At 45.6% G+C, this 22,171-nt stretch overlaps 1 protein-coding gene across 3 annotated transcripts in view; it reads right to left on the reverse strand.

Moving 5' to 3' along the window:
- Positions 1 to 22,171, reverse strand: part of LOC146340474 (beta-galactosidase-1-like protein 2) — an 85,640-nt gene that overhangs the window by 46,103 nt on the left and 17,366 nt on the right. For all 3 annotated transcript variants that reach the window (XM_084803619.1, XM_084803620.1, XM_084803621.1), the window contains exons 3-7: positions 20,678 to 20,746; positions 18,590 to 18,685; positions 11,154 to 11,262; positions 8,304 to 8,396; positions 2,588 to 2,669 (exon numbers count right to left, since the gene is read on the reverse strand). In XM_084803619.1, the coding sequence (XP_084659745.1) occupies positions 2,588 to 2,669; positions 8,304 to 8,396; positions 11,154 to 11,262; positions 18,590 to 18,685; positions 20,678 to 20,746 (449 nt within the window). The remainder of the gene's footprint in view (positions 1 to 2,587; positions 2,670 to 8,303; positions 8,397 to 11,153; positions 11,263 to 18,589; positions 18,686 to 20,677; positions 20,747 to 22,171) is intronic.

The raw sequence follows: 22,171 nt of genomic DNA on the forward strand, positions 1-22,171 counted from the left end.
AAAGGTGTCATTCCAGCAAGCAGCAGGTCTCAAATGAGAGCTTATATGCTGGAGTTTCCAGTGCCCCACCCCAGGACTTAGCTGCAGCATATCACAGGCTTCTGGAAGAAATCCTTGTGAGGAGTGCCCTACTCATGAGAAATCCTCTTCTCATGAGGAGCCTCCCTCCACAAATGGGCACTCCTCACAGGGGTTCTTTTGGCCTGCCTCTTGAGACACCGCTGCTCTCAGGGGCTAGGGGGTCACTCAGCCTCTGCCTCAGAGGCACAGTTCCCCTCCTCTTGCAGGGATGGACCTGCAGCCATCTCCCCTGCAGTCCCAGATTCCTCCTAGTCTTATAGCACGGGCTGCTCTTTGATGCTGTTTGTCTCTGGGACCTCGAACTCCTCCTCTGAAGAGGATTTCTCCAGCGGGGACAAAGTCCCCACTGGTCTGCCAGGGGAGAGGCAGATTACTCTTGCCAGATATCTGAAAAGTTCACTTGCAGAAGGCTTTTGAAATTAGGCCGAGGGCCACGCATTGCCCACCCCGTTTTAAACAGATAGAAATTGTCTGAGTCCTCTGACTAAAGACCCCGAAGGCCTACACTTATGAATGGTGACATCATCAAGTGCCCCAGCAGTGGGAGATGCCAAGGAGAGCCTCTCTTTTGCTGGCTGCTGACAAGAGGAGCCAGCTTTCCCTTTTCTACCAGATTATGATGACTTGTAATCATAAGGTACTTAGCGTTCCTTTTATCATTTCAATTTGATTTAGTGTAAGTGCTTTCTGCAATTCTTATTGCCTTTAGCATGGTAATGGAATGAAGAAATCTGCATTTAAGAAATACCCCCTTTCCTTTTTTTAAAAGGGCACTCACATTCTGGAACCAGAAAGTACAAATTACACACACATCATTCACATGCATGGCTAGCCATCTAAGGAACTAGGGGAAATAGGAACAGAGTGTCAGAAGCCACTGGAAGCAACAGACGGAAGTGCAGAGGCAATGCACACATTAGGGGAAGAGAGTCAGGTGGCAGGATGAGGCTCACAGCCCAGCAACTGAGGACAACAGCCCTAAAAGCTATACCCAGACTCTCTTGCTTTTAAGCCATGCACCAACTAGAGCCTTAAGGCTTGCCAAGGTCCTCTGTCACAAAGAAAACTATGCACTTTCTTTGACAAAAAACGAAATGTGAGATTCTTGGAATTCCAGCAAGCCCACCACATTCTTTCATATAATGTCAAATTTCATAAGCAGTCACAACTATACAGAATTGGAGACAACACTGTTTGGATTCTAGGGGACTTGCCTTTATCCCTCCCCCACCCCACTCTCCGGAACCATTTCCCTGCCCCCTCAAAAGCAGGCAGCAAAGCAGGTGATGTCTGCTTATTCTTAATCTCACCACCAAAGACCTCAAGACTATAGGGCATTCATTGACTCACTGAGATCTCTTGCTTTAATAAAATGAACACTTCGAAGGGGACCGATTATCAGGAGAAGGAAACCATTTTGAGTATTTTGTTTAAAAAACAACAACACACACACATGCAAAAAAACACCCCTGAACACAAACTGCCTGAAAAGCGAGGGATTAATCTGTATGAGAGGCTAGCAAATGAAAGCCGAAGAAGGTGAAGACCAAAGAAGAGCTTGGGCAGTCCAGAGCTGGGCAAAAGAAGGTGGAAAGCGAGCTGAGGTCAATTATGAGATCATGAGAGTGAGGGACAGGGAGCCTTGAAGCATCGAGTGTGACAGGCCCTCAGCTCTCAAAATATTCCATCAGAAGAGCCATAAATTCAAAACCTTCCCAGGGCGAGTACTGAACATGCAGTCTGGCCCCAAAGAGATAAAGTAACATCAGAAGCCTCCCTGCCCAGACAAGTGCAAACCGACAGTGTAATAAACCTGGTAAAAATACACACACACACGCACACACAATGCTTCCATGCATTCATGGTTGCACAATAGTTATCTTATTCCCATTCCCTTTTCTAAAAACTGTTCTATTAATTGTTCTAGAGCTGGGTTCTCCAATGTGGTACCAGTGTGAGCCAGTATGCCCATGGACACCTTTCTTGGCACCTGCCAGACTCCTTGCCTCTCCTAATTTTTATTTTATTTCTTGCAATTTTTTATTACTTTTTTAAAAAACTGGGATGCTGGCATGCTCAAAGCAAAAGGCTGCCTTCCATCACCATCTTTATTTGGGTTTGAAAGAGTGGCTTTGTGCTTTGGAGCTCAGAATCCACCTCTGCCTTGTACTTAGCTTCTTGGGTAAGTTACTTTTCTTTTAGTCTCATCAGTTTGCCTGCTGGGAAATGTGTGTTTTGTGACTGGCCACACCCATCATGACAGCCATTTTGTGAAAAGGCAAGCCCCCCCCCCATGACAGCCATTTTGTGAGAGCACCTATGGCACTCTCTCAAAATTCCAAATGTGCCCGCCAACCGAAAAAGGTTGGGAGCTTCTATTCGAGGGGGGGGGGGGAAATAGTCTGTACTAAAGACGCAGTTGACACACTGTCCACCAGGATATTCATGGCCTCAGCTGCGGCTTTGCTCTGCTCCTCCAATCCCAATGCACCACAGAGCCACATACCTCCTTCCACAAAGCCAAACGCCAGCCCATCTTTATTGTCTGAGGTCATCAACAGCTCCACAACGCTCCTCTTCAACAAGGCCTGTGCAAAGATAACAATTGCTGTGTTGGGGTTCAACGGTAATATATCGGAGGGAGCTCACATCAGGAGCTGGCCAGGGCTCTGCAGTAACTTAAGAACATAAGAAGAGCCATGCTGGATCAGACCAAGGGCCTATTTCATCCAGCATTCTGTTCACACAGTAGCCAACAAGCTGCCTGTGAGAAACCCACAAGTAGGACATGAGTACAAGAGCACCCTCCCACTCGTGTCCCCCAGTGTATTCCCCAGGCATACTGTCTCTGATACTGGAGGCGACATATAGCCTTCAGAACTAGTAGACACTGATAGACTTATGCTCCATGAATTTGTCTAATCCTCTTTTAAAGCCATCCAAATTGGTGGCCATCACTATGTCTTGCAGTAGCAAATGCCATAGTTTAACTATGCACTGTGTAAAAATGTACTTCCTTTTATCTGTCCTGAATCTCTCACCAATCAGCTTCAGATGGCAGGAGGAGACAGAGCCAGGGATGCAGCAGGCAGGGAGTTCTCTGTTGACCAGAAGGTATTTTTACCTAGCCAGGCCAATTCAGAGGCCAATCACTTAGGCTGATGTTGCACACCGCAATTCCCTTCTGTGCTGCCTTCTTCTTAAGTTACATGAAGGCTTAACACAGAAACATAGAAAGAAAACTTGCTAATACCAGGCAATTGACAGGATGAGTATACATTTTAGGTTTTGCTGGGGGGATGACAACATATTGAGTCAAGGCATTATCTTCAGTAGTGTATTCTCCTACTATACTATATCTAATGATTGGACCCCATTGCTACCCTTATAGGTGACATCTCTTTATATGGCTTCCTATGAAGCATTAATTATACCAATTTAATCATTTCCCACATTTTTAATAAAGCTCTGGTTATCCTGATGCTCAAGTTCTTTATTTTCTACCAGTATAATGCTGAGAGCATCAGACCATATTCAGCCAGGACAGTACTTGCAGACTAAAGCACTAGACTTCTCTTTCATTTCAGCAGCTTATATCACAATATCATTCAGCCTCCAGGTAAAATTAGATGAAGCATCCACCTGCTGCAGCAGGAGAAGTCCTTCACTTCTTTGCCGCATTGCATCACTTCATTCCAAGGAAAGAAACGGATGAAGGGCGTATTAGTGAGCAAATACCCAACCTATTCCCTATCACTATCTCGTAAACATTATTGGAGCCTCTGCTGAGGCTGGTTGTTCCAACTATCTCCTAAATCACAAAACTGCAAATGAAGAGCATTTGAAACAACAACCCAACTGTCCTGCTACCTCCATCTGCAACTGGAATGTAGGTAAAGGAAGGGCTGATGAACTAAAGACGAAATCCTATGCACACTTACGTGGGTGCAAGTCCCACTTAAGTTAGTTAGAACTTTATCCACATCTACTCGGAAGTCAGTTAGGACTGCAGCCATGATGCCTAGGCACACATACTTGGGAAAAAGCCCCACTAGACTCAGCAGGACTTACTTCTGAGTAACATGCATAGAACTGTGCTGTAAATTATATACAGCATGAATGTGGAACCATGAGTCCATGGGCCTAATCCAGCTTGCAGAGGTTCCACGTCTGGTCCGCAGAGCCTCTCTGAGTCCCTCTAAGGACCATGGCTATTCCAAGTGGCCCTCAATTGCTTTATCTGTACAATGGGAATAGTAACAGTCACCTTCCTCATATGAGAGCTGTGGCTTCTGCTGACAGAGAACCACTCTCTGTTGGCTACACACAGCACAGAAAATGCATTAAAAGACAAAATTTGCTCATGGTAGTAATATCAGCCAAAATTCAAGATTTTATGACAAGGACTGCAGTTTTTCATGAAAGCTGTGATTCCCTAGGATTCTTTCTTATATCCAAGTAAAGTCACAGAAGATGGAGGTGTTCGATATCGGTTTACAGATGCACTTGTAACTATTAAGACATAAATGTAGCCATGAACAAATTTCATTACTTACAAGAATTGTGGCATTAAAAAAACCCCAGGAGTGTTCCATTTACGTTGTTGTTGGGTATAAGACTAAAAGACTGAGCCGCATCCTCAGCTTGCCAGGTGATGCAAGAAAAACAAAAATAGAAACAGCCGTGGGAGGCCCAGGTGTGCCTGTGTGCTTAAATCATTACATCTTGAAGTTTATTTGAAGGCTTGCTCACGTTTCTTGTGCAAGGTTGATGTTGGGAGCAGGGTGGTCTCAGCCAGAGGCTGAGACATCCAGGAACTGAAAATATGAGCAGCAGAGTATGTGGAATATGTCTGGCATGGAGTCGACACAGCCTCCAGGCTGACTCAGATGAATACTCTTTGGCCCACTGTGTGGAAGGAGATCTTTTCAATCTCCTTTAGACAACCTAGCTTCATGTAGAACCAACTATACAATAACGGGGAAAGTGGGTCTCTCAATCCAGTCCACTTTAAATCGGGCTGCTTCTTGATGTTGGGTAGAAGAGACTGTGAGCAATGTAACTCATCCCAAGCAGCATTTTTTTTCCCATTCAACTATGCAACGGTAGAAGCACTGGGAAGAGGAAGAGGAACCTCACCATGTGACTCCTTTGGCTGAATGTCTGCAAACTATTTAACTGGAAGAAAGGAGGTGGCTTTGACCAGATTTAATCCTGCTAATTCAGCAGTAGCCTTTTAACACAAGACACCTAAAAAGGTCAGGAGGAGCCTTATTAAAGGCCCAGTTTTGCAACTGAAGACCGATTTTCACATTGCATTTTTAGGTGTCCACCAAAGATGTGTAAGTGTACACATGAAAGTGTGAACAAATAGGGCTGGGATCTCCAATGCGGTGCTGGTGGGCAAAAATGTGCCTGCAGACACCTCCGTTGGCACCCACCGGGCTTCCTGCCCCTCCCAACTTTAATTTTATTTCTTAAATCATGTTTTATTTTTTAAAAGCAACATGCTGCCCTCTAGCACCATCTTTGTTTGCATTCAACAAAGTTGTGTGTGGGGGGGTGAAACTCAGAACCCACCTCTGCCTTGTCCTTTCACTCTTGCTCAAGTTACTTTTATTTAAGTCTCACCAGTTTGCCTTCTGGGGAATGAGTGTTTTCTGACCAGCCATGTCCACCATGGCAGCCACTTTAAGAATGACCAAGCCCCCTTCCACGGCTGCCATTTTGTGAGAGTACCCATGAAACTCTCTCACAATTTCAAATGTGCAAACCAACCCAAAAAGGTTGGGGACCCCTAAAGAAGGGGTAACCTTCCATTTCCAAGCATGTGCATTATATATATACACACACTTATTAGGAAGCCAGAATTGGCTGCGACTTCCTCCTGTCCAGTGGCAAACCCAAGTTTAAGGGCCTTTTCACACGTTATGCAGCAGCAAATCTGGGTCCACTCCTGAATAATATGTGAAAAAAAAAATTAAATGGAACAATGAATGTGAGTGAAAAATCAGAGGCTGCAAGGATTCCGGAGGGGTTACATCTACTAAAAAGTCAGTTCTCTTTAAGATAAAGTGAAGAGTTCCACTAAGTCTCTTGGGGCAGCTGATAAATCTAGAGATCAGAAGCTAGTCCCTCAAAAGGGTTGACACCAAGTAAGCCTCTGAGGAAACTGTAGATTCAAAACATGCTCAGCATGTCAGTACCGATTCCGTGGGTAACAAGGACTGATTTTATGAATGAATGTGGTCAATACTTAACTATATTGCTTTGATTTACTGTATTTTAATGTTTTCCAGAGGGGAAGCTGCGTTGGTCTGTTCAGCAAAAACGACGCATAGCCTTTTTGCACCGTTAAGACTAAGAAAAAGCCTCTGTTGTACCTTAATGTGAAACTCAAATAATTTTATTGATTGTATATGGTAAGTTTTTTTTCCTCTTAAAAAAAAAATTAGAGTCCCCCGTTTTTTTCTCTTTTTTTGTCTGTGAACTATATAACCCAAGGAGGGGAGAGGAGGCGGGATGAACTGTCTTCATTCCATCTCACTCAGGATGTCCATATAAGACAGGCCAATGGGCCATGCTGGTTGGGAGTGATGGGAGTTGTAGTCAAACACATCTGGAGGGCACCAGCTTGGGAGAGGCTGGCTGTCTTACACCAAAAGCAGGATGCTCAGCAAACAGCTCCCTCAGAGAGGTCTCTTGTACCTAAAGCAGTCACTGTTTTCCCCCCAAGTCAAGCACAGGAAAACAACTTGCACGGATGAAACAAGGCCCCTGGCAATTATTCTTCTGCAGCAGCACTGCATTTGAACCAGTCAAGAGAAAAAACCAGGTGCGGCTCGAGGAGGATTTGCCAAGCTAAAAATGGTCTTCTCTGGGTGCCTGCCAGCCCTAGTTGCCCAGATCAATGCAGGCAGAGCTATGCAAATTTCTTTGCTGGATGAGGCAACAGAGGGAGGCATTTGTAAAATTAGCCTGTCTCAGGCTGAGCGTCAGATTACAGGGGTTTACAAGGCAGCCTAGGTCTGGTTTGGAAAATAATCTCTCACAAAGAAGGCTTTAAGTATGCCCACTGTGCCAAATGCTCATTTCATTGCTTTTAACCTACTTGGTTTAAAAAAACAGAAAGGGGTTTGCCGGATCAAATCTCTTCCCTTAAACGAGGGGTGTCTCAATCCCTCTTTTTGGCTGAGCTTACTTTAAAAGGTCAGACATTATGGGATCCCCCGGCTTCTAACTTATTCCAACCTGGCATCCTCCAGATGTTGTTGGACTCCAACTACCACCATCCCCAGCCAGCATGGCCATTGGGGATGGTGGGAATTGTAGTCCAAGACATGTGCAGGACACCAGGCTGGGGAAGGGTGCTCAAATGGAACAGTGAAAGTAAGGCAAAATATTTCATGGCTAGTGATAAATATTCATGGATGGTGATAAATTGCTTTGCCACTCAGCCCTGCCCCCATGTTGTATTCTTAGTTGTTTTGTTGTGTTGGCTGTGTTTTTTTGAAAAGGGATGATGGTAAGCAATCTCAAGCTGACAGAGAGGCAGAACAGACATTTTTGTAATAAAATAGTCATAATCCTCATCATGGCTGCAACTTTAGCAAAATAATCGGCTAGTTTAGGATGCAATGCTATCCATGTTTAGACCAAAAAAAGTTGTATACCTCCCAGCATTCCCCAGCCAACCATGCTGGCTGGGGAATGCTGTGAGTTGTAGGACTTTTTTTCAGTCTAAACATGCACCCTTAGTCAACTAAAAAAGCACTTCTCTAATAGGCTAAAAAGATAACCTAATTAATGCAGAGGAAGATTGTTTTTAAAATGGTATTATTTTTAATAGACGTGCTTATTAAAAAAAACTGCAGATGCTATCATTTTAGGAGAGACATTCCTTGGTTCTCACTCATAGAATAGAATCCATCTTCTAAGATGGTGCCAGTCACAAAACTATGGAAGGCATAATCACAACTATTGGTTTACTGAAATGCAAATTTACAATGCAACCCCTTACATGTCTACTCATGTAGTAAGCACCATGCAGTTCAGTAGGACTTACTTCCAGGTAAGTGTGTATAGCAGGGCTGGGCAGCACACAGCCTAGTCTTCCAGAGCACAGAGGAAGAACTGGGGGTGGGGGGAAAGAAGGGGGGAAGGAAAGAGAATAGAACCAGAAACAGCATTAAAAAAAAAGAGAGGCAGACAGAAAATGTTACCTTTTTTATATGTTCCATGTAATTTTGGTCTTCAGCATAGGAGCCGTATTCATTCTCCACCTGCATGGCAATGATTGGGCCCCCTTTCTTATACTACGAAAAGAGAGAAGAGAACATAAGCTAATTGTCTGAAACCGGAAGGTCTCGTCCAAATGCAAAGATTTACTGAGAAGGAGAATATGACGGTAATGCTGAGGAGTTGTATGACCAGTTTGTTCCAGTGGGCTTGGCCCAGGAAGGCCTGGTTTGAATTTCCAGCTCGGTACCAGTCTAGAAAAAGTCCTCCTGGCTCTGTACCTCTTCAGATTATGGGAGGAAAGTGGGCGTCTGAATGCTCCACTACAACAAAAACACTGCCTGCATGCAGAAATTTAGCAAAACACAGAGAAGCACATTCTCTGCCTCCATCTTGCCTGCTAACATTCTACTTGTGGGAAGCTTTAGGCCCCGGGGAACATCCACCCACGTGATTCTGAAGTAGCATCACAGGAAGGTAGGACCACATGCTTGGCCCGAGTGTGCAGGTTGGCCCCTCCGCCACAAAGGCTAGATAGTTTGGGACAGGTCAACAATCCCTCTGTCTTGGTTACACGCACAGAAAAATTGGGACTCTCCCCCAGAGGGCTGCTGAGTTTGGCGCGCGCACACACACACACACGCGTGCACACACACACACACACACACACACACAGAGTCTAAAGGGCTTTGCTACCTCCCAGGTTTGCTGTGAGAAATCAGAAAATTAAGATACCTTAAGTACAAAACAAGTAAAGGCTGCACATTACTTGGATGTTGGGGGCATCAGGCAATTACTGGGGAGCAGGGATGTGCTCCTGGCCTCAAGACATCCAAGCATTAGCATGCTTATCTGCAGTGAAGAAGCCTATGCACAAGCAGCAGCTTCCATGCAGGCTTCCGCATGATCGGGACAGCCGACATGCCAGGGTCCTGATTGTGAGGAAGTGTATGTGCAAGCAGCTGTGCAAGCACATACATTTCTTCACGGTAGACGACGATGCTAACACATGGACATTTAGAAGTGGGACCAGGTACCATGCCCCGCTATCCCATCACCATTTGATTCCCCCTTCATGCAAGTAACATACCAAGGGAGCTAGAGTACTGACTGCTTTTAAACAGGCTCTAAAGGCCTGGTGGTTTGCAGCTGCTAGCCTATGCTTTTAAGCTGTGATTTTAAAACTGTCGCTATCTTACTTGCTGGTTGGTTTTTTTTAACGATTTGCTTGTTCTTAGTGTGATTTTTTTTTAATTGTGTGAACCGCCTTGAGAGAGCTGTATAGGCTCTGAAAGATGGTATATAAATACTTTCACAGATATCGTAAAATGGCACATTTTTCAGCTCAGCTATGAATTCTTTTTGTGGCCTTGGAAAAATCACCTTCTCACAATCTAGGTTCTCTAACTATGTGAAAAAAGCCATGCTATAAATAAAATAAGGGCATCAGACAGCAGTGTGCATTCATCGTATCACATTAATCCTATTTGTAGCACCAGTGCAATGACCACAAATGTGTTTTTAAGTTCAACTACATCGGGGACATAGAACTTTGGACCAACCATGCTTGGACAGTGTCAAGGCCGGTGGCAGCATACAGCATCCTAGTGCAGCTGGCTGGGGCCCAAATAACCTGGCAGAGCCCACCCATTATGCCATTTGGCTGTCCCACTTGCATGGTTCCATGGCTGAAAGCTTATGGCAGCAGCACCTGGGAAGCCAGCTGATGCTTCCCAGCTGGCCAACAGAATGTCGCCAGGTAGCAGCACATATGTGGGCCTTCTCAATGGCGGCACTCACTCTCTGGAATACTTCACCACATGTAGTTCAAGAGGCAGAAGTGGTGGCTAGTTTGAAACGCCTCTTGAAAACACACTCGTTCACACAGGCTTTCCCGTGACGGACTCTGCTACTATCCACTTTTGTTTATGGTGCTGCAATGTTTGTAATGTTTTTAATTATGTATTATTTTTATCTTGTTATCTTGCATTGTATTGTGAACTGCTTAGGGTTTTTAATATATTAAGCGGTATTAATAAAATAAATAAATAATACATTCAGATTTTTCCACAATGTCCTAGAGACTGGCACAGCATCGCTCCAGAGTGCTGCAGGAAAACAGAAGGGCAGGTGGCTTCCCAGAGCCAGTCACTGCTGCCAGGCAAGTCCACAGCTGGGAGGGGGGGTTGCCCCGAAGCGGCACCAACCCTGGCAAGTGTCAAAATCATGTGTGATGGAAAGCAGGACCGGCACCTCTCGAAATCCCCTAATGAACTGAGAAAGTATCCCTCCTACTGGTCATAGTAATGAACCAATATTTTATGAGATTGTCACAGTCCGCTGAAAAAAACAGGCCCTACAGCTGAGACAAATGGAAAGATCGCTTTTCTTTTCTGCAAGGGAGATAATCATGCTGCACAGAGTGGATTGCCTCCTTTAAAGTAGTTCTAACAGCCGCTTTAGAAGAGGCACCATGTAAAGCCCACCCCAGCAATTTGCTGAGACGATCAGGCTGTGTATCACCTCCTTTCAAGGGGCCTTTGCAACTGTCTGGAGTGAGGCAATCTACATGGGACGGCTAACATGATCCCCCCACCCCTTTGGGAATTGCTTCTCCAAGAGAAAGGGAGGGTTCATGAGCTTGAGGTGAAAGGAAATTTTTCTAGGGGAGTAATGCTCTTTTCGAGAGAAAACTAAACTGTGACTTTTTTGGTGTGAAACCCAGAACCCAGCATGCCCTAGAGAAACAAAACATGTTTGGCAGTCAGCATCACAGTGCTGTCCAAAATGCAGGTGACTTAGCAGGGGCTGTACGAACCAGCTATCTTATTTACCTGAAGATGGACCACCTCGGGCATCAGATGATCGAAGTAGTCATATACTGCGTCCATGAAGCTCTTGTAGGTTGTCCTCAACTGCATCTCAGGGTCTTGGAGCAACCAGCTAAGAAGGAAAAGAAAGGAGGAAGACTTGTAAAAACTTAAGACCTGTGCAGCTTGTTTGCTAGCGTGGCCAACCAGAAGTCTATGGGAAGCCGACAATGAAGGGAATAGCCCTCTCCCTTTGTTGTTCCCTAGCAACTGGTATTCAGGGACATTCTACCTTTGCACCTGGAAGCAGCATGTAGCCATCATAACGAGAAGCCACTGATAGACTTTTTCTCCTCCTCCATGAATTTGCTGAATCCCCTCTTAAAGTCACTTCAGCCGGTGACCATCACCATGCCTTGTGGTAGCGAATTCCATAGTGTAACTATGCGCTGTGTGAAGAAGTATCTCCTTTTGTCTGTCCTGAATCTCCTTCCATTCAGCTTTGTGGGATGAACACCATGGGATGGTGCTGGTATTATGGGAGAAGGAGAAAAACGACTCTCTCCCCGCACAAGGCATGATGCTATACACCTCCATCCCAGCCTTCCCCAATCAAGTGCCTCCCCAATATGTCCCAGTCATGCTGGGAATGAAGGGGGTTGCAGTCCAGCACATTTGGAGTGCACCCTGCTTAGGTGCCCTTTCGTGTCATCCCTGATGCTCTCTCATGTCCTTATTCGCCCTTTTTTAAAAAACCGAAATAACCCCAAACATTGCAGACGTTCCTCATAGGGGAGGTCCTCAGGCCCCTGACTGTTTTTATTGTCCTTTTCTGTTTCTTCTCCAGCATTACAATATCCTTTTTGAGGTACAGCGATCAGGACTCTGCACAGTATTCCAAGCACAGCTGCACTACAGATTTGTATCAAGGCATTATGACACTACCAGATTTATTTTGATCCCTTTCCTAATGATCCGTAACAGGGAATGTGTCTGTTTTGCAGCAGCTGCACACGATACCACTGTTTTCACTGAGCTCTGGTCTACATCATGATGACCTCTAGATCTCTTCCTAGATAGTCACCGTTGTCTGAAAAGCAGGACCAAAAAGAATAAATAAGCACCCCTGGGCAAGTCAGCCTGGCCTACGCTGCTCAGCACAGGATACAAACCTGGCTGAGAGATCATCCTCTAACTTCACATTTCCAGGTTATTGTGCCAGTTTTGTCATACGTATACAGTTCTTTGCTATCGCCCATATCAGGCAGAAAGAGAAACCCCTTCACCATAATGTGGTTTAATGGAGGTTCAAAATGCCAAACTGCAATGACCCCGTTAAATGTTAGCTGCCAAATTGGGGTGGCAGAGAAATATCTGGAAAAGTGCAAGTATTTTGGGCCCTCCAGATGTTTTGACCAACAACCCCCATTATCCCTTACCATTGGCTATACTAGCAAGGGTGAATGGGAGTTGTAGGCCAAAATCTCCAGAGAGCCACAAGTTGCCTACCCCTCATTCAGAAGGAGGGATTGTGAACAAAGTTGAACATACTCCATGGATAACCAACAAAATTTTGCATTGAAGTTAGCCCACTTCTGCAATTTGCAAACATTATGAAAATATGCTTATATTTACTCTTCTGCCATTACTGATTTTACTTCCACCACTGCAGGGATTGGCAACGAGATGCATACTCCCCAAGTCCCATCCCTTGACCGCTGCTCAGCCCTGCCTCTGTGGTACTATCACCATATGCTGAAAGCTAGTGTCACAGCAAGGTGTTACGAGAAAAGACTCCCATTCTTGCAGGAAGATGTCTTAATGGCCCTCAACAACCTCATCTCACAGCAAGATTACTTTCCTTTCTGGAAGCACATAAGAGGGATTCCTGCTATGCTGGAGTGTAGAGGGGAGGAACATAAGCAGAAGGGGCAGAGCATGAAGCAGATGGCCACGGACATGTGCATGAATGGGTGGAGCACAAAAGGGAAAGACAGGCATGAAACCAAAAAGACAAGGATGCAACGTTGTTTGCTTTTATTGCAAATCTTAGAGAGTCTCTAATATCTTTAGGAGCCTGCTTGGAAGAAGGGGAAATTGGAGACCTGGGTGTGACAATGACAGGGAGATCCTGCTCTTGCCGGTGTGTTCTGGTCTCCCTCTGCCCCTCCTTAGAAACATAGCAAGCTGCCTTAATTTGAGTCAAGAGTGATGGTCCACCTAGCCCAGAATAGTTGACAATGACCAGCAGCGGCTCTCAAGGGTTTCAAGACAAGACTTTCCAGCCCAGCATGGAGATGCCAGGGATTGGACCAGGGACCTTCTGCATGCAAAGCAGATACTCTACCACAGAGCTATGGCCCTTTTCTCCAGACAGCCTTGAATATATTTATTTATTTGTGATATTTTTAAACCCCCCAATAACTAATGTTCTCTGGGTGGATTACAAACAGTTGAAAAGAATAAAATACAATACAAAGTGACAAGTACCAGGGCTCAAGAGTTAGAAACCCTTCCTTCAAAGAGTGGCTGCTCGGTTGTGAGGGAAAAGCACTCTGCATACGCACAGAGCCACTCTTCTTACCACTCGTGCTTTGTGTTTGCCACAGCCAAGCGCTGGGCACTGAAAGAGGTTCTTGAGCGGCACCTCAGCCGAGAAGGTGAGCAGACTAAAAACAGGGGAAGAAACAAAACAAGGAAGGAAACAGGGAATGGAAAAGTGGAGGAAAGACAAATAGAGGGAGAAAGAAACAAGAAAACTGTGGCAAAAATAAAGAACGGTAAAATGGGGATGCGGGGGGAGAGGAGAGGACAGCAAAGGAAAGAATTGTATGAATAAAGAAAGCTGCCAGAATTAGAAAGGGACAAGAGGGACTTGCAAAAAAGAGAGAGAGAGAGAGAGAGAGTTGCGTGGAATGCTCCTGCTCAGGGTTCTCATCCGCCAGAAATGCCCTTTTTCATGGTATTCGGCTCCATTCCTCCCCCCACGCCCAATGGCCACTGAGCACGCTCAGTCCTCATTGGGGGGAGGGGGGATAACCACTTAGATGCTCCCCCCCCCCAAGAGATTGTTTTATACTTCTACTTTGGGAGTTCCTCTGAGCCTGCTGATGTCTCATCTCTTATAAGTGCTGCCTTTTGGCCACATAAGGATCCACATTCTGAGAATGAGTTTAAAAAAAAAGGTAAGGGTGTCCCCAACCAGTCGTGTCCGACTCTAGGGTGCGGCGCTCATCCCCGTTTCTAAGCCGAAGAGCCAGCGCTGTCCGAAGACGCTTCCATGGTCATGCGGCCGGCTTGACTGAACACCGAGGTGCACGGAACGCTGTTACCTTTCCCGCCGAGGCGGCGCCTATTCATCTACTTGCAGTCTATTGCTATATGCTAATAGAGGAGAACTGATCAGGACAGAAAGGAGGGAGTGACTCAAGTCAGATGCTGTCAGCTCCCCTTCCTGGCCTGCCCCCACCCCCCCCACCCCCCCAGCCCAGGGGCCGCTCTCTAGAAACCACTGCTGAGGGGAAACCCGCTGGGTTAGAAGGGACTTGGAGAGGAAAAGGAAGTGATGGTGGCCAGAGCCCCCATGGGCTGCTAGCCCCACCGTTCTGCAACCCATGAGGAATGTAAGCCAAGCTGCACAGTGTGGTAGAGCAGCAGAAGGAACCAAGAAGGGGCTAAGCGGGGAAGAGAAAGCTGCTGCAGCAGCCAGGTCTTACGAACAAAAAGCAAGGAGAGGCAAATCTCAAACAGGTGCCAAGAAAACAATAGCGCATTGAGTTGTTCAACAGATTCCGACAGAAATATTTAACAGACATGAAAACATCAAGTTCTTCTGAGGTAAAAAAAAATTTAAGAGGCTTTCAAAATATTTAAGTTAACACGGCATGTTAACTCGCACTGTTTCTGGCTACCTGTCGTGAAATCCAGGTTCCCTTTTCTTTTTTGCTTTTGCTGCTGCTGAAGAGGAGGATGCAAGAGGAGGAAGGAGAAATCTGCTTCCTGCCCTCTACAGCAGCCCAAGGACCAGTCACCATTTCAAAGATGGGGCTTTGCATCCCTTCCTTAAGCGGATAGGAGGTAAAGGATTGAAGCAGACTGGAAACGGGGCTAAAGGAAGTGGACAGGCTATAAGGAGGGGTCTAGCAACCAGGTCTGGGAGATCTGATGTAGGGGGAAAGATATTTGAATGGGTGGGGGGAGATAAAGATGGGAAGCTGTGATTTCATGTAGCTACTTACTTCAAATATAGTTTGGTCTGAGGTATTTGTTTTTAAGAGCTTTGCTTTAATTGATCCTGTAAGCTGCCTCAGACTGCAGGTGAGGCAGAGTATAAATATTTTAAATAAAATACGCAACTGTATTCAAATGGACAAAACCTGCTCACCACTTTACTGCAAAGGGTAAGAGAAGGCGTGAAAGTCTAGCAGAGATGTGCAAGGGAAGGTTGGCCCTCAAAACCTGCATCCAAGCTGAGCTTCTCTACAGAGGCTAAACCTCTGGTGGAAAAGACAAGTGGAGAAAAATAAATAGGCGGGACCGGCTTGTGTTGGCAGCTCCCCTGAGATCTGGTAACTGGGAGAGTTTCTCAGTGCTTGCACTGCGCTCTTCAAGCCTATTGCTTTAGGCCATGTTGATTCAAGGTCCTGGGGAGGTACAGGAGCTTTGCATTCCCCATCTGCATCAACAGGAAGTCCCCACAGGAGGAATGAAATGAACCAAGGTACAAAACTAATCTAGAAAACAACCTGAGAAAGTTAATGATCTGTTCCTGCATCTGAGGAGGAGGATGGAGGCAACTGGAAGGTAAACCAAAGTCAGAGTGTAAACTCAGCGGACAGGATTCCGCAGCCTAGCTAAGGGCTCCTTCACACATGGCAATATTCCTGTATGGGTGGCATTTTTCAGGGAGGAAATAACATGGAACCTGTATGTGGGCCATCACGGCAGATGACTGCAGCTTCCCAGAATGGTACATACAATGACAACAGCCAAAGCCCATGTGTGATCCTCACAGGCAGCTTGTTGGTGGACCATTTCTTACAGGGAATTTTATAATACGCAAAGAGCCTGCAAGGTAGCCTTCTACAACCTGGAGCTCTCCAGGTATGTTGGACTACAGCTCCCATCAGCCTCAAGCCAGGTGGAAGTTGTAGTCCGACGCATCTGGTGGGTGCCAGGTTGGGGATGCCTGCCCTAAGCCAAGCATGGACAACCTGTGGCTCATCATTGCTCACCATTGGCTATGTTGGCTAAGGCTGATAGGAGCTACAGGCCAAAACATCTGGGGCCACAAGTTGCCCATCCCTGCCCTAAAGGATCCAATACACAGGGCTCCTCTCTGGTGAATTTCTGTATGCAGAACTCTTGAGGAGGACACAATACTGAAGACAGATTCCTTGGAAACTCTCTGGTTTCATTTCCAAAAAGTGTTTAGGCTTGGTGATTGTGAGGACGGGCTTACAACCGTACGGGTGGAATCTGCAAAAGGCTGCAACATTGCGAGGACATCGCGATTGCGCTTCATTGCTGCCTACGCCTGAACTGGAGTCTCCAGCCAAACTCCCCAATCCATTCATTGCTACTGGCCAACACTGTATTACCTTTATCCCTGCAACCAGGCTACTTCTCCCCTCCCTGAGGTCCCAAACAGGAGGTTCATACTAAAGTGTGCAAGTTGAACAAATTTACGTGAAAAATATAAATAAAAACCCACCCTTTTGGTACTTAGACATTTTTAATGCAAAGTGTGAACAAACATGCCATGTTTATGTTGCCTCCTCTTATGGGTATCCAGAGCCATTCTCCCTGGAACATTATCAACCTCTTTTGTGCAGAATGCAGGGGCGGGGGGAGATAAATGCTTTTGCTCTGAACAAGTGAAACCAGAAGAGCAGAATCCATGAACAAACGTTCCTTTTATTCTTGGTGGCAACTAGGAGAAACACTCTGACATTAGACTCCGTTTCGCTTCCTCTACTCTGCAAAAGCCTGTCTATTGTCACCCCCTCCCTCCTGCTGCCTCCTTCACGGCTAATCCCTATCTCCATGAATTCTTATTATGCTGCTCCTAAGGCCTGAAACAGCCTTTCCTTCTCCACTGATCAGGTCACTTCCCTCTTTCGCTTTTAAATCCTGAAAAATTGCTTCCTGTAATGTATGGGAGAACTATGATGGAGAGGACTTTAAAAGAATGCAAATCTTCACAGATCCATGTATTGTAGCAGTTTGACTGTTGTGGCTTCCCCCAAAGTAACCTGAGATGGATGGATCTGTAAGAGTGTTGACAAGTTTCTTACAGAGCTTCCTGTGGGGCAGCTGGTGAGCGCTGGCTGGAACCAGTGTCTACCTTGTAGGAACTGGTGGTGGAGGGTGGGAGGAAGCTCTTTCTGACTCCAGGTTGGTGTCTTTGGCCCTGGATATAAAGGATGTTTCTGGGGCTGGCAGAGAAGGGATACTTCCAGCTAAAGCAGGGGTGGAAACCTCCAAATGTTCTTGGACTTCACCTTCTTTCATCCCTGACAATGTGCCATGCTGACTGGGGCTGATGGAAGCTGGAGTACAACAACATCTGGAGGGCCACAGGCTTTCCTCACAGGAGCTAAAGGCTTGGCAGTTTGTGGCTGTTAGCTATGAGGGGAATAGATGAAGAAATCTCTTCTCCCTCCCTTTCCTGCCATTTCCCTTTTTTCTTTTCAGGGAACAGGACGGCAGAAACAGGCTCAAAATCCTTGCCACTCCTAGTCCTCACACCTGAACTACAAATCTCAGGGTTCCCTAGGGAGAGGAAATATCTATTAAACCACTTTAGGTCTGTAGTATAAAGACACCTCAAGTCACAGGAAGGCAGTGACAGGCGAACAGTTTTAAAATACTTCAATGGGGATTTAAAAGAAAGACGACAACGATTTGCTAGGGCCACCAAGGGAAGGATGGAAGGAAGTTGTACAAGCTGCAGCACAGCAGCTCAGCCAGGAATGGGCAACTTGTGGCCCTCCAGATGTTTTCGCCTAAAACTCCCATCATCTGTCACCACTGGCTATGCTGGCTAAGGCTGATGACAGTTGTAGGGCAAAAGATCTGGAGGGCCACAACTTGCCCATCCCTATCAAGAAATTTATTTATTTTATTAATGCATTACACAAATGTTTCCTAAGTCACCTAACTGAAAGAAATCAGGGCTCTGAGACAGGTCTCTGGAGCTTTCCAAGATGTAGACTGTGGAGGAGCATCCACTGGTATTGGCTGAAGCCTCCTGCTAAGGAGATGACCCCTGAGATACCTTAGGATCCTTTAATTCTACTTAGAGGCATCCTGCAGCCACCTCAGACTCCTCATCCTGTCTATAGGCAGATCATTTTGTTTCTGTTTCCTGAAGGCACTGGTGGACAGCAAGAACTGAAAGCCGTGGAGCCAGTGTGGACTTCAATTTAACAAGACAATCACAATCCATACAGCCTTACCTGGGAAGACCACCAAGGTCCCACTCAGAGCAAATATAAGGACCTGGACGCAGAATCACCCACAGCCCGACCTCTTCAGCTGTCCTAATGAAAGCCCTGGAGAATCACAAAAGGGTTAGGCAGCAGAGCGGTCAAGAGTACACGGGGACTGCAGCGTTGGTAGGGAAGCTGCAACAAACACCTAGAGATAAAGACTAGCTTTCTGAAATATAGAGATCCCACAAAGGCTAGTAATAAAAGCATGGACAATGGGGAACAGAAGGGCCACAATACAATAGTACTCGTGGGCCAGAGCCAACGATTTAGCTGGTTGTTACAAATCAATCTGAGAACTTCAGTCCTCACTTCTCCAGCACCTCTCCTGTCCATGCAGTCTTTCTCCCCTTTCCCGTTTCTTCATCCCCTCGTTCCTCATGACTACTTCCCCTTCTAGCTCCTCCTGTCTTGATCCCACTGTGGCTTGTTGGCCCACTACCTCCTACATTTCTAAATCCTCACTTTTTCTTTTGGTTCCTCTATCACCCAGGTCTTCTGTGACATCTTGGCCAATTACTGCAAGCATTTCACTCCCACCGCAAAATCCCGTAGCGCTGGGGTTTGAACCTCAAGCCCATGGGCCAAACCCAGCCCTTCGGGGTTCCCTGGATGGCCACACCCCCTTCCCCGGCCCCATCTCCTTTCCCCGCAGGTGCTGATTGTTTGGTGGTGTCCCAGCTTTTGTGTGTGTTTTCCCCCACTGGAAAAGGTTGGGATGCCTCTCTTAAAGCTTGGCTACTGGCAGTAAGAGCTTTAAGCTAAAATATGCTGGTATTTTTGGCCCTGCACTTTTTCCTTCAGCCCCACTCATGACTGGAATGTGGCCGCTAACAGTTTCTCTGAAACTGAATTCAGCCCTGGGGCTGAAAGAGGTTCGAAGGCTTAGCATATTAGTACATAGGCAATTCCCACTGAATGCCATAGTCCATCTTCTACACATGTCCAGCATTCTGCCTCCAGCAGAGGCCAGGCAAATGCCTTGGAAGCTCAGAAGCAGAACACAATGCTTTTTAGAAACACTCAGAAACAACCAAGTGGGTAGGGAATACGGTACAAGTACAGGCACGCAATTGCTTTTCTGTGCTTTAACCACATGCCCAAGAGTCCTTTTCCCGACAATATTTTACTGTACAAGGGCAAACACATCCAATATTTGGCATGACTGATCTGATGGAACACAAGCCTGCAGTAAAATGGTGGGATCTGGGCCAGATGAAAAACAACTGCACAAGCCTTTCACCATGGGCCCAACTCAGCCTGTAGTCACTCAGGACCTTTTCAAGGTTGGAGAATCAACCTCAAGACAGCCTCTTGCCAAGGATGCAGTGAAAATTTCAGATGGACAGAAACTGAAAATGATTGACAACAGATGGATTATTCCATTCTTTGTGCCCTGTGGTTTTATTATACCTCCTTGGTAATCACCCTAAACAGGCTAACGCAAGAAACAAGATTTGGGAGTGGTGACCTTTGGTCTGTTTCATCAGGGACTGAACACAGAGCATTAAAGAGCCTCTCTATCCAGCACAGAGATGATTCGGAGTCCATAATCCAGAGTCTGCCTTGCGGGTAAAGTCCATTCAAGTTAAACTCTTTTCAAGTTTGATTGACAACTGGAGTGGTTGAGGAAGCAAAAGTTATGCATGACACATGCCCAAAGAATTTTAAGATCAAAGAGCCCTTAGTGATTCACCTTCTATAAAAATGGGGGGGAACTATTAAAAGGGATTCCACAGGACTGTCCTGTCAGCTAATTTGTGTTGTATTTATATGAAAAAATGTGCAGTTGTCAGGTGGTAGAAGACTGCTCCCTCCCCAACCCCCACAACCTTGGTCCATTAATACCAATGCAAGCCGTGCCCCAAGCTTTCGAATTCTGTAAGCAACACACACCCCATTGCAGTATTTTGTAATCATGGTAAATTAAATACAGGTGTATTGTCTCAATTGAGTAAAATTATGTAGCACAATTTTCACAATTATTTAGCACGGTTTTCAGATTGCAGGATTGGGATTTTTAAATGACAGAATGTTATATCCCCTGATACATACTGCAGATCCAAGTTTCCACTAAAGTCGAATATGCCTCTTTCTGCCTCGTGAAGATTCCACGGTACATACCTGGAACACAGAATGAATGGGTTGAATGTCTAAATGCTGGCTTCAGGGGCCAAGATGACAAAGCACAGAATTGGCAGACTACTCCCACCCCCTTGTCACGTGAGTCTTTTAGAGCAGAAATCCACTCGCGAGCAGGATCTGGCTCTCAAAGCAATTTGAACTGGCCCCTGGAGGAGGTAACAAATTGCAGACAGAATATGGCAAAAAAGTTTGCCAATGGCTTCATTCAAACAGGAAAGAAAACCAGCTTGTCAATTTGTAAAAGAGAAATCGCCCGTTTTTAGCATCACATTTTTCCTCTGAATGTCGTATGCAACACACACACAGTATGTAAATAAACACAGTTGCTTGTAATCCCTGCATGCACGTCTGCCAGAATTTGTGAGCTAGATGGGGCCAAATTTATTATGGAAATGGAGAGGAGATCTCAAAAGGTGTATGGAGAACGATGTATTGGCCCAAACCATTTCAATCAGTTGTCTCTGTAGAAGAGTCATAAGACTTGAAATGTACGAGGCTAATAAATCATTATCTGTGCAACTTGGTGTAGGGATGGATAAATATGTCTGTTCCTAATCATGTCACAGATTCTTACCCATAGCTCTGTTCTGTTTCTACATTCACTGTGATTTTTTTAAAAAAGAAAATCCTCTCAAAATGTGTATCTTAATACCTATATAAATGCGAACTGTCTCTCAGAATATTTAAATACATATTTTGAGAAGTTTAAACAGCAAGAACTTTGTCACAACATTGGAGAAGCATGAAATCCGGTGCATAGCTAAGCTCAGATCTGCACATTAGTCCAAGGGACAAGTTATCAGATCATTTTGTATCTAACCCATAAAGACTGAATTCTCAAGCATCTCTACCTCTGAGGTCCTCCCCGCCCCCCTTTTTGTACTGGTAACTTCCCTTCTTTTCTTTTCCAAGTTCATTATGAAGCCTGATGACTCACAAGTAGGTCAGTTTGTGCAGCCAAACATACTGTGATGGAGCAAGAGCTTACCTGAGCCCTCTTATGCAGCAATTCCCCCTTCCAGGGCCCAAATCAAATGCCTTGGTAATGTTTCTGAGTGGTTGGGCCATGTGGGAAGAGAAAACCCTTTCTCTGGGGTCCTGGTCAGAAACCTCAATCACATACTTCCCATCCAAATTGGAAGAAAAAATACATTAATTATCAAAAGACCTTTCACGAAGAAAAAAGGATTCAGAAAACAAACCTAAGATTTTAATCTAAACAGACTCCAAATTTACTTCCACATGACAGTCACCAGGGAATACCTCACACCTCTGCCTCATCAGGAGGGAAGCCAGGGTTCAGAATGATAACATATCCAGTACCAATGAAGCCCCATTCTCAAAGGAGCAGGAACTTCACATCCTTTTATCAGGGCTTGTCAAAGGAGGAGGGCAAAGGAGACT

Source organism: Heloderma suspectum, chromosome 6 (assembly GCF_057233095.1).
Source record: "Heloderma suspectum isolate Gila_16-S chromosome 6, 16-S_ref, whole genome shotgun sequence".
NCBI classification, from domain to species: domain Eukaryota; kingdom Metazoa; phylum Chordata; class Lepidosauria; order Squamata; family Helodermatidae; genus Heloderma; species Heloderma suspectum.